The sequence below is a fragment of the Theropithecus gelada genome, chromosome 1 (genome assembly GCF_003255815.1).
Source record: "Theropithecus gelada isolate Dixy chromosome 1, Tgel_1.0, whole genome shotgun sequence".
NCBI lineage: Eukaryota > Metazoa > Chordata > Mammalia > Primates > Cercopithecidae > Theropithecus > Theropithecus gelada.
In genome coordinates, this window is record NC_037668.1 from 197,990,181 (window position 1) to 198,003,226 (window position 13,046).

Consider the following 13,046-nt stretch of genomic DNA (forward strand, 5'->3'; position numbering starts at 1 on the left):
AGTAAAAGCTAAACAAACATACATCGGATAGAAACAAACAACAACAAAATCCTTATGGCTTTGTTGATCACCGTGGTGTTTAACTGACTCTATTTTAAGACATTTCTACACTTAGCCCTCTCTCCCTACTCAAGGTGCAGCAAATCACTTTCTTGTTAATAATGTATGTCTGTATCTTATCTTGGCTGTGTCTGTATTGCAGTCCACGGTTCAAGTCCTCAAGGCCACTGCCAGCACCCTGGCACACAGGGGCCTTCTGCTGTCTTTGTTGTCCTGTTGACTGCTAAAGAACTCAGACTAACAATGGTACTGCCCACATCCATGAGTTACTTTTTGCTTGTTGTCATCTGTTGCCTTTCAAGTCTTTTCTGGAATCTAGTGGTTTTTTGTTTGTTTGTTTTATTTTGTTCTGTTTGGTCTGGAACCCAGAAGACATTTATCTAGTAAAATATTAGGTGATAATTTCCTAAGAATTATTTCAACAGATTTAAACATTTTTTCTTTAACACAGGTGAGTCAAAGTCATTTACACTACACAAAAGTTAAGCATGTTTCCATCACCACTTTGCAGATAATAAAACGTTTTCATTTCCATGTCCATGGGGAACTATGCCCCCCAAGGTCCTCCACACGTGGGAGGGAAGAATCTGTTCAGGAACTCTCTGAAGTCAGTATTCATCAAGAAATGGGTATTTTGGATGATCACACCACATGAGCATTTCCACGAAGCAGACATTTTCACTCCAGGCTTCAATGTCCTTCATTCAGTGAGAGAAAAGTCAAAGGGCTGAAGGTTTTCCTTGATCTTTTCAGGATTAAAGCTTTTAGGAATGACAGCCACCCCTTGCTGGATGTTGAAACGCAAAACAACTTGAGCTGTCATCTTATTGCACCTTTTTAGAAGTGCGCCCTTTAACGAAGGCGGAGAAGACATATTTGTCCAGGTGGGATTCCTAGTGATCCCAAAGGGCTATATGCAATCATGACAATGTCATGTTGTTGGCAAAATTTCAAAAGTTTTGGCTGGGTGTAATATGGGTGGCACATAATCTCGTTGCTGACTGGCTTGGGTTTGAATCCTGGGTTGTTCTGGATGAGCTCCAGCTGGCCTGCTGTTAAAACTGGATACTCCGAGGGATTTCACCAAGCCAGCATCTTTGCAAGCTTCCGAAGTCTCCCAAGTGGCACACAGATTTGACTTGTGATATAACCATTTGCCATTCTCACGTATAGGGTAGACTTCATCTCCTGGCTTACGGACCTTGGGTATTTCAATGATGTAAAGATCCACACAATCTAGCTGGAGAACCTTGAGCATCCTCTCTAGGCTTGGGCAGACCAGCTCTGGGTCATGATTTGTAGCCCACAGCTTTCCACAGTAGAAGATATCCTTCCTCTGCACCTTTCCTTCTGTTATTTCCCCCGATGGCCTCCCCAACTGTATCTTCATTTTGGTAGATGTAGGCTTCATCAGTGTGTCAGCACCCCAGGTCAATGACAACCTTCACTGATGAAGACTCAGACTAAATGTAGAGACAGACTACTTGGGCTTTAGTGACATCTCTACCTACCACCTATTTGCTGTGTGGCTTTGAGTAAGTCATTGGCTCCCTTAGGCGTCAATTTAGGCTCTGAGTAGGTACCAAGTCTGATGACAGGAATGCTGTTTCCATCACTTAGAGGTATGCGGTGATTTGCAGGACTCACTTTCTTCATAGTGTCCTTTGATGCACAAAAGCTTTTAATTTTGATGAAGTCCAATGTATTAATTTTATATTGAATTGCTGTGACTTTGGAGTCTTGGCTATTCTTGTACATTAATTTTTTCATATCAGTTTTGGAATCAGCTTATCTTGTCCTAAAACTTTTTGTTGGTATTTTCAATGAAATAGATTGATTAATTAAGGGAGAAGTGTGGTCTCCTTAAAAGAGAGCTTCCTATCAAAGAAGGGTATGCCTTTCCATTTACCCAAGTCCTTTCGGTGTTCTTCAGCCATGTTTTAACATTTGTTTTATACAGATATATTACAATTTTTAGACGAAGTTTATGTCTAGGTTTTAATGTTTTATTATTGTAAATTACTCTGATGTGTAAATGTTGGCAACTAACACAAGTGTTTAAAATACTATGTGAGCTACAGTATTTCAAACTATTCTATGATCCAAATTCAGGCCAAGTTCAGTTCTGCAACCTCAGATCTACTCCAGCTCTTTGCTTTATAGATAAGGAAGTCTAGAGATGTTGAGTGACTGACTCCAGGCCACACAGCAAGTAGGTGGTAGGTAGAGATGTCACTAAAGCCCCAGGAATCTATCTCTACATTTGTCCTGACTCTGAATCCAGGGCTGTCATTTTACCAGCCACCATAAAATATTTGAGAGTCTAGGAAAATGGCAAATGTTCTTATATCCATCAAGAACTTGTATTTGCCTGGAGGTGGACTTTACCAATCAAGATAGGAATTAGATAAGAATTATTTTTTAATTTTTTTTTAAATCCTTTTTTCTGAGACGGAGTTTTGCTCTGTCACCCAGGCTGGAGTGCAGTGGCGCGATCTTGGCTTACTGCAAACTCCATTCACGCCATTCTCCTGCCTCAGCCTCCCCAGTGGCTGGGACTACAGGCGCCCACCACCAGGCCTGGCTAATTTTTTGTATTTTTAGTAGAGATGGGGTTTCACCGTGTTAGCCAGGATGGTCTCAATCTTCTGATCTCGTGATCCACCCACCTCGGCCTCCCAAAGTGCTAGGATTACAGGCGTGAGCCACCGCGCTTGGCCAAGAATTATTTTTTTTAAAAAAAGAACATTAAAACAACGGTCAAATGAGAGAAAAAGCAAAATTCAGACAGACAGATACATAAACACACCCCAAACCCTCAGACCTCCGGGGCTTCCTGCCTGTGAACCGAAAGGGGGAGTGTGAGTTTCTTGGCCTGTCGGCAGGTGCTTCTCAAAGGCCCCACAGTCCTCCACTTCCTGGGGAGGTAGCAGCAGAATAAAACTAGCAGAGACTCCTTTTCTCCTCATCCTCCCGGCCACCGCCGCCTCAGCCTCTGCCTCCCAGCCTCTTTCTGAGGGAAAGGACAAGATGAAGTGGAAGGAGCTTGTCACCGCAGCCATCCTGCAGGCACAGTTCCCAATTACAGGTAGGGCCGATGTGTCCACGGCAGGGAACTTCTAGAAACTCTGTGTATGTGGAGGGGGGCGGGGTGGGTGTGGGTAGTGGAGGGTGGTGAGGGGCTGGGGTCTCCTTCGAATCCTGCCCTCCTCAAATAAATGGGCAAGTGAGCAGTGAGGGGTTTGGCCCGGTGCTGGCATCGGCTGTCACAGCCGAGCTGGGCATCAGTTCAGAGCCAGCTGCTAGAAAACACAGCTCCTCCGGGTACAGATTTTTCCAGTGATCAGAGAGGAAGGAAGAAGGAAACAAGAGAGCAAACGAGGCAGGCCCAGGGTGGAGAAACGGAGAGGGAGTGTTTCACAGAACCTGGACAGGATCAGAAAATGTCAGCCAGGCCATGTTTCGTGCTGCGACGTTCTGGTCTCTTCGGCTTCTTTCACCCTCTGGCTGGCTCCGTCACTCAGCCCCTTTTTTTCTTCCTTTGCCAACAAAGAAGATTTCATTGGTCAGTCAAGGCCACGGCCTCAAACACCCCAACAGGCCCGGGAGTAAGTGGGGGTAACTAAGGAGGAAAGGGGCACGGGCAGGAAGCACCGGGTGGCAGCCTCCACGGCGCCTTCGCCACCTCATGGCCAAGGGTCCGTGTCTAGGCTCAACCCTGTCATGGCTGTCCCCACACCCCACCGCCTGGGGCTGCCGGATGACTCACCGTCCTGGGCTCCGTGACTCACCCCAACCCGCCCCTTAGGCGGCCATCTAGCCCAGCCAGAGGGCCAGGCATTGACAGAACATGGGGCAGATGAGAGGATGTGCCTGGTTAAGTCACCACCACGAGCAGGGCCCAGCCAACAAGAGCGCTCGCTCCTCACCTCATTCCCGTTCGTGGGAGCTTTGCTGCAAGCCTTTAGCTTCCACCATGTTTTCTAGCCCAGGTAATGAGGAAGAAAACCAGTGAAAAGAGGACAAGACAAACTGCTCAGGGGGATTGGCCTCGTGGCATCTTCCTGAGAAGCGGGGCAGGCTGAATTTCAATCTAAAGAAACAGGGAAGGTGGAGCAAGCAAGTGTCCTCGGCCCACCTGACGGCTCCTGGCAGCTCACCTTGGTGTGGGAGTTTGTGTAGGGGCCCTGTTGGGAGGGCGGGAGAGGCCACGGGCACTTCTGCTCCCACCAGGGAGCAGGGGCACAGCCCAGACCAGCGCCTGGGGGATTCTGAGGCCTGTGCAGCTGCAGGGGTTTCTGTCAGATCACAGCTGTTTTCTCAGAAGAGGCTTGTGGGGTCTGAGTCACACACACAGTGTGGCAGAGTGAACGTGCCTGAGCTTGCTCAGAGCAGCCCATCCTTATGTGCTGGGGACAAGGGGACGCAGAACAGCTGGAATTTAGTGACTGCAGAGGAGACAGCCAGGGGCAATAGCTCCAGCCTCTGAGCTTCAGGCTTGGGACACCCCACCAGGGAGATCATGTAACCTTTTAGGGTCTTTACCTGCAGTTTCCTTTCTGGTCCATTTGTGTTCAGCTTGGAGAGACCAAGGTACGGGCAAAGTGAAGTTAGAGAGAAAAATGAAAGGCTGCTGGGTGGATGTGGCTGCCAAGCGTCGTAAACAGAACCCCACCCAGCAGACAAGATGGGGGCCGTGCCCCATTTCCACAAATAGGGGGCAGGAGGAGAAAACTGCACATTGGCTGGATTTTTTGCTTCTCAGTGCCACTTACTTTGCCTCTGTGGAGACTGACATTTTAGCTATTTTAGATAAGGCTAATAGACAAAAGTTTTTCAAAGTGTAATAGCCCAGACAACAGGTATGGTAAGACAAGGCGTGACTCGGAGAGGCCTCAGCACCGAGGGCTGCGATGGTGCTTGTGCTGCCTGAGGGGACACCTCCACAGTCTTCTGTGAGCGGAAAGGCCGCTTACAGCATTTCAGTCAGGTCTTCTCTCTCTTCTTGCTCAGTTATGTGACCCATTGCATACGCCCCTTTTAAAATGTCTACTTTTTACTAAGCTGTTGCATTTGCATTTCTTTGGAAACGACCAGATCATTAGGATCAAAGCAAATGATGACCTGGTCTGTCCACATGAGGAGGCCTCCCTAAGAGAGATTCTACCAAGACGGTCACCAGGGCTTGAGGCCAGAAGAACCTATGATGGCGTGCCTGCTGGCATGGGCACACTTGTGCCTGCAGAGCCCTTAGTGCCTCTCACTCCCTACTCTGCAGTAGCCAAGAATGCACCCGGCGGTCAGTGTGGTCTTTGTCTTTTATCAGTGAGGAGATGCAGCTCTGACATGCAGCCTTGGGAAACGCAAGGCTTCCAGGTTTGTGAGCAGCTCTGCTTTTAGGAAGGTGGCTGGACGTGGTGGAAAGAGCCAGGCTAATCTCAGGTGGTGTCCCAGCGCTGCCGCTTCCTAGCTGTGCAACCTTAGGCAAGTGACTTAACCTCTCTGGGCCTCAGTTTTCTCACCTCTAAAGAAAGAATTATAATACCTTCTTTGCAGAGATATGACAATGAGAAGTAATGTAATGTGTCCAATACATAGTAGACAGCCAATAAGTAAAAATTGTGTTTACTATTACTATTATTACATCTTGGACTGTCTTCTGGTTCTCAAAACCCAGAAACAGGCAATGGAAACCCACGGCTGGAATTCTTAATTTGCTTTCAATGTGTTGTAAAGCAGCAGTGGGCATTTTCTCCATCTGTTGCAATCCAACTCATCCCTCTTCTGATTTCTGGGCACACCCATACCAGCACAGAAACATAACAATGATGCCAGGGGTAGGCCCGATGGTGAACAAGGAGCAAAGCTCTGGCTGGTCATAGGATGACTGTTACATCCACCATTTTCATTTTTTAAAGATACTTACTCTGTAGGGGAATATTCTCCCGAAGTAAAAACATGTCTGAAAAAATATGTACAAGATGGGGGCCGTGCCCCATTTCCACAAATAGAGGGCAGGGGAATTGGCTGGATTTTTTTTACTTCTCAGTGCCACTTACTTTGCCTCTGTGGAGACTGACATTTTAGCTATCTTAGATAAGGCTAATAGACAAAAGTTTTTCAAAGTATCACTTTGAAAGGAATTAGAAACAAAATCCACCCAGTCATCACTGGTTGGGGTAGCCACCTAGATTCTGAAGCCAAAGGGCTATTGGGGGTGCACAGCAACTGAGTATCTAAATGCAAACGTCTTGAACACTAAATCTTTGCTGACATTGCTGGGAGGTGAATGTCAGGCAAGTTGTTAAGTGATACCAGTACACATTTTTCATCAATGGCATTTTCACCATCAGATTGTTTCGCCCTCCAATTGCCTAGCTCTGCTCATCCAAATGAGCTATTTCATTTTTCGATTTTAGCATTTCTAAGGCTTACTAGCCTAGGGATCACATCTGCTGCTGCTAAGCATCCCCCGGAAACAGTCCTGGGGAGCTCTGGCTTAGGTGAATAACCACTGCTCTACTTAATTTTAAATTCTTCGTATTTTTGCTTTTGTTCTTTAAAAAAATGCATTTAATTGTTATTGGATATACACTTTTCCAGTCAAAAGTGACCCAGCATTGTGTCTTTGCTTTGTTTGGAAGGGTCCAGATGCCCTGAGGGAAGTCTCTTAGATTAGAGTTGTCCAAACACGCACTTTGGGAATCCTTTCTCCCCAGCCTTATTTATCTAAGGCTTAGGACCTTACATAGGTCAGATAATTGAGTTAATAAATACCGGAAATAGTTCAAAATAAATTTCTTAGCTCTGCTTGGGCCAAGGCTAATTTTTATTAACACTGAAGTGATGGTGTGAGTCACTTTGAACAAACATTCAATTTGGTTAAAAAAAAAAAAATTAAACCGGTCATTTGACCTGTTAAGCAAAACAAAATGATCACTTCAGTCAATGCATGTACATAGTATGTCTTCCGGTCTAAAAAACAACTTTAAGTTCCCTGAAAACAAAGACGCCCCTGTCACACTCACAGCTCTACCCAGCACTTAGCATGGTACCTGGAGCAGAGTCAATGCGCAATAAGTATCAATAAGAATTGTTGAATGCACGTTGGGAGGCCGAGGCAGGTGGACCACCTGAGGTCAGGAATTTGAGACCAGCCTGGCCAACGTGGTGAAACCCCATCTCCACTAAAAAATGCAAAAAATTAACTGGGCGTGGTGGTGCGTGCCTGTAGTCCCAACTACTTGGAAGGCTAAAGCAGCAGAATCGCTTGAACCTGGGAGGCGGAGGTTGCAGTGAGCCGAGATCGCACCACTGCACTCCAGCCTGGGCGACAAAGCAAGATTCCATCTCAAAAACATAAATAAAATAAAATAAGAATTGTCAAACGAATTAAAAGGTGAGTGAATGAAGGAGATCTAGATGCTTTAATATGATTAAATTAACTTTAATAGTTTATTTGGCAGGTATATTGAATTGGCATTATTTGGACCTTTCCTCTAGAGAATATAGTATTAAACAATGTATTTTAAAAACAAAACAAAAACCAGAAATTAAACAGGTGGAGGGGACAGGGCAGTTTGAGTGATTAGAATTATTTGAAATGAGTTGCAAGGATGGTTTAAGATAAAACCCTGCCGTTATTAAAATTTTCTGGTTGGACCATATGAAATTTCCACTATTTGTTTATTTCAGATCTACAAAAAGGATAATTTCATATGATTCAACTAACATTATAACTAAAAATAAAGAAATGTGCTCATTTTTTTCTGATTAGGCTTTAACACCGGAGAAAAGCAGAAAATAAACAAGGCTAACGCTGTTGGAGATTGTTAACTAATGAACTAAGAATAAACTAATGAAAGGCATCAAGTAGAAAAAGACTGGATTATAGTATAAATCGCAGTATCCAATCCAATCACCCAGTTTCCTCAAAATATAGAAAGAAAAAGCAAGATACTTACTATTAGTCTGGTTTGATCCAGGTTACTAAATAAATATTTCAGGTAGCCAACATTTTTCTCTTCTCTTAGTTTGAGATATTTTAATAAAGATATAAAAATCACTGAAAGAAGTTAAATTTTTTTCAAAATTCCTAACAAGTCAGCCCAATAATATTGCATTCTCACTTCTTTATATTCAATCCAACATTTTTTTACAAGTGCGTACATATCTTTTTATAGTTATCATAAAAAAGTTTCAAGTGCTTTTTTTCTTACTATTTTACTGTAAGCATTGTTTTCATGTTTAGCCTTTGTGATTGTTTTTAATTGCTATGTAAGCTTCCATAACACCCATGCATCGTATTTTCTTCACTATTTCCTTATTGTTGTACATTTGGACTATTTCTAATTTTTGTTATTTTAGCTAATCCTACAAGAAAATCTTTACATATGTAGCTTTTGTTACTTTCTTGGGCAAATCCAGGAATGACAATTGAAAGAATAGGTTAAAGTAAAACAGCATTTTGCGGGATACGCTAGACTTCTGTTGAAAACAATCCCATCAAGGAAAGAAAATGTGTCTCTAACTCTCTGTGACCATCTCCAAGCCTTTGTGTCTTCTCTGGAGCAGGCACTATGGTGGAGGGAGAGGAGGCTCTGGAGCCAGAAGTACTGTGCAGCCTTCCCCTCCCCACCTCAGAACCCCGTTCTTCCTCTGTGAGATGGCGGCAATGGTGCCTCCTCATGCAGGGGACTGTGGAGCGGAGATCTGATTCGGAAGTGCCTAAACACAAAAGGCACTTGGAAAGCCAGAACCATTAGCATATGTGTCTCAGTTTCCCAATCTGCAAAATAGAATATCATTTTCCCAGTGCAGTAATGGGGAAACACTGGACTGACATGCTTTTTTTCTTCCTCTGTCATTACATTACAGTGTGTAGCTGGGCAGAAATTTCTCTCTAGGCTTTAGTTTTAGCATCTGTGAGATAAGAAATGAAGAGAGGGTTGAACGTCCCTTTTAGCTACAAAATAAGTTAGGTGTGCTCTTGAAATTACAAAGTTTTAAAGAACGTTTAATGACTCAGCCCCCGATCCTTACCCCACCCCACAGATATTGGCTCTCAGAATTCAGAGCCTGAACTTCCTTCTTCCTTGCCTCTCCAAATACTTTTTAAATCTGGGCTCTCACCTTATCACAGTATTTTTAACGTTCTAAGTGGGAGCCTCTGCTGTGAAAAATCCAAGGACAAAGTCCATCCCTTCTGCTTGTGCATCGGCTGCAGATTTACTGGGGGCCATGCAAGGACTTCGGTTGGTGAGAATGGACTTGAAGAGAAAGCAAATTACTGCCCGAAGCAGCCAAATTGCAGTGGTGAAAAAGTTAGGCGTTTGCACTGTCCACTTTGCTTGCCTGTTATGATTTGTGCTACTCAGCAACTAATTTTCAGGCTCAAGGAGAAAAAAATAAATAGAAAGCTTTAGAACAAAGACAAGCAGGACCCTTGCCAGTCCAGACCGCCGTTCTCTGAGTGCAGCCATCCCTTTATAGTTACAAAATGCGTTTCCATGCCTTTGTTTACTGGATCCTCATAGCAATCCTATGGCAAGTAGCAGAAAAAGTAGCAGGATTTATCTCTTCTCATAAATGAAGAAAGTGAGGCTTATAGGTCTGCGGCCTTGCCTATGAGTAGAACCAGGCCACAAGCATGGTTTCTCGGGGCCCTTGTACAGGGCCCGCACCTTGAACAGTGTGCAGCTGCTCGCCCAGGTCCGTGCACCCTCATATACCCAAAGACTGAATTCTGAAGCCTACTTTTAAAGGTATTCCCCTTACTAAGCACTTACTCTTTTCCTCTCAATTTTTATGGTAAAAAATAATTCTTTTGATGCTGAACATTCTCATTTGATACACATTTTCTGCTGAGTATGAATATTAGGTTATTAATATAGAACTACGTTTTTCTAGAACATATTATTATGGTTCTAAATGGAGAACTTACATTTTCTCCAAATCTGATAACTCCATGATTTCCATTTTACTCTCAGAAAATGTATCTCTTTTGGAACTTCTTGAGAGGGATGGGCCTCAATTTGCAGTTCAACCCACTCCTGTGTGTGCAGGTGTGCACAGCTCACCACGCCACCTTATGCAGAGGTTATAAGTAAAATGTAAGTTACATCATATTTGAGAGGTTTTGCCCTAAATGAATTGCCCATAATTAATCTGCTTGGTAAGAGTGGATCTCCATGTGGTGTGAAGGTTTTACATGTATGAGATTCTCTAAAAGAACAGCACACCGTCATGCACAGACTCTGAATTGAGATTTGCTTTTTTGCAAACTCCTCCAGGACTGGGAGAGTTATCTTTGAATGGCAAATGTCTATAATCTATTCACAATTATTTATGTCACATTTTAGCCTGGGGTTCACCTGCAGGCTCGGCGCAGGTAGTGCAAATCCTTGTGCTGTTGACTAGAGCAAAGCAAAAGATGGTTTTCTGGTGCTCAGAACAAACGCATGAAGCATTAAACAGCTGGAGATGTGAATATCTGAGACTCTTAGTGGGCTACCCCCAAAGCTGGCTGAGAGGAGGGCTGGGAAGAGGGGAAGTATTCAAGTGCTGCAGCAGGACGTCTGCGATGGGCTGTAGGTGCTGTTGCCTTTGCCAAGCCATGGCAGGTGGGGAGGAGGGCTCAGAATGGAAACCAACATCACCATTTAAGATGAACAAACCTCTACTCTCCTCTTTTGCTGTAGACACTAGAGTCTACTGTGTCTTCTTGTATTTTGCTAATTCCCCACCGTGCAAAATTGTACTGGCTCCAAGACAGAATGTGAATGACAGCCCTCAGTTAGACCTGCCCTTTCGTCATCTGGGTTGGGCATGATGGTGGAGAATGGGAGAGAAGGATGATAGGGGAAAGAGTAGAAAAGACAGACTGGGGGAGGGGTGGAGGTTGCAACCTGTTCCCCTGGGTTGATTGGCCTGAGCAGCCTGCTGCAGGGAGAAGGCAGCTGAGCCAGGTGACCCACTATGGGAAGAGCCTGAGCCCAAGCCCCAGGGGTTGCAGGTCAGTGTGGGTGCTGGCAATGTGCACGCCAGCATGTGTTTACCCATATGCTGTGGTGGTTGCAGGTGTCTGTGCCCCTGTGGGCCTGTGCTGGCGCATGTGATGCTGTGTGTTTGTAGATGTGTCCTGACATGCATGTGCAGGTGTGCATGCGTTGGTGTGTGTGGCGCATTGTATGCTCCCCTGTAGGCTGATGGATGTGTGCCTGCGTCTGCAGGGAAGTGTTTTTATGTGCAGCAGTGAGTGATTTTGTGTGTATGGTGTGTGTGTTTAGGAGGAGTTTGGTGGCAGCAGGACAGCTCCATAGAAGGAAGGGCAAACATTACTTGAGCTCAGGGCTGGCAGTCTGGGTTCTGGGTAGGTGAGCAGAGAGGCGGAGATGTCACAGATCATGTTCCAGGGATTCTGCAGAGAAGGGAGACAAGAAAATCTCTGTCGGATCATGAAGAGGTGTGAGTGGCTTCTTCACAGCTGCATAGACTTTTCAGGTTGGTCTGGCCTGACTCCCGTCAGAGCTCTCTCATCTTCCAAGTAAGCCTGGGGTCTTTCCTTTTTTGTAGATTTCTTCCTCTCAATTCTCCGGACTTAGAATGCAGACCCCACCCCATCCCCCACCTGCAGAAACCCTGTTCACCCCTTAATTCTAAGCCCAGATGTATGGGGATCCCCCAGACCCACTGTTGACATTGTTACCAGCGTTAAAGTGACACAAGCAGGTGGAAAATTGTTGTTCTCAGAATTCAGGGTTAAAAACCCCACAGAAATAGTTCCCTCGAGTGAGGCGTTCCCAGAGCAGAGACTCGGCACCCAGATAGTTTCAGGAGCACTTATCTGTCAGCAGAAAATGTCGCCAGCTCCCCAAATGCTTACCAGTTCTTCCCACAGCGACCATCCTACGTATTTTGGCTAAAATAGGCAAAAATGCATTTAATGTTTTTATTTTTTCACCCTCGGAATAGGTTGGCAAACAATCCAATAAGGTGGTTCCCAATGGCCTAATTTGCCCAGCAAGATAACCAGATGGATAAGGATTTTTTTTTTTTTTTTTGAGACGGAGTTTCGCTCTTGTTGCCCAGGCTGGAGTACAATGCTGCGATCTCGGCTCCCGCAACCCCATCCTGGGTTCAAGTGATTCTCCTGCCTCAGCCTCCCGAGTAGCTGGGATTACAGGCATGTGCCACCACGCCTGGCTAATTTTGTATTTTTAGTGGAGATGGGGTTTCTCCATGTTGGTCACGCTGATCTCGAACTCCCGACCTCATGTGATCCACCTGCCTCAGCCTCCCAAAGTGCTGGGATTATAGGCTTGAGCTGCCGTGCCCAGCCATGATTTTTAATATCTGATTATTTAAACCATCTGACAGCCCATTTGACTTACCAATTGAGTAAATATTTACCAAGCACCTCTCATGTGCCCCGAATCAAACAAACAGTCCTGCAGATGGTTGGCTCAACCAGCCCACTGACCAGGCCAGTGTCTTGAAGATGAAGGTTAAATGATTGAGAGCCCATAAGCAAAAGAAAGTGTCCCTGGTCCCAGAAATCACGTTCTCGATTTTTACAAAAAAGTCTAAATTTGTCTTCAGGCTCACTTCTTTATGGTCTCATCTGATTTTCTTCATTGTGTGGGCCTGTGCTAATTTCCATGCTGAGTTTAGTAGCAAAGGAAGCGTATGTGGGGGATACCACCCAGGATTTTTGAGTCAGCCGAGAGAGCTTCAGAAATTCCTCCTTTGATTTCCTCAGAGTCTAGAGAAATCTTTGTCTTTTCTCCCACTTAACTATCAACGTTCAAAGCCCAGACCTACATAAAATACACAAATGCTTTCTGGACAAAATGAATCTTGTCCTTTTTCTTTGGGTTTCATTGGGAACAATAAAGATTGAGCTACAAAAGGTTGGCAAAGAGGATTATCCTTTTTCTTTCTATTAAACATAGAGGCTTCAAAAGAACAGCTCAGAAAGTCAAATA

At 44.8% G+C, this 13,046-nt stretch overlaps 1 protein-coding gene and 1 pseudogene across 5 annotated transcripts in view; one reads left to right on the forward strand and one right to left on the reverse strand.

The window, feature by feature from the left end:
• Nucleotides 1-668: 668 nt before the first annotated feature.
• Nucleotides 669-1,716, reverse strand: LOC112634029 (annotated as a pseudogene).
• Nucleotides 1,717-2,917: 1,201 nt separating this feature from the next.
• Nucleotides 2,918-13,046, forward strand: part of CD247 (CD247 molecule) — an 88,198-nt gene continuing 78,069 nt past the window's right edge. For 2 of the 5 annotated variants that reach the window (XM_025382362.1, XM_025382353.1), the window contains exon 1: nt 2,918-3,148. In XM_025382362.1, coding sequence (XP_025238147.1) covers nt 3,091-3,148 — 58 coding nt within the window. In that variant the 5' untranslated portion in view covers nt 2,918-3,090. Of the gene's footprint in view, nt 3,149-9,114; nt 9,513-13,046 lie in introns of those variants that run through there. The other 3 variants (XM_025382368.1, XM_025382354.1, XM_025382374.1) reach the window with 3 other exon arrangements.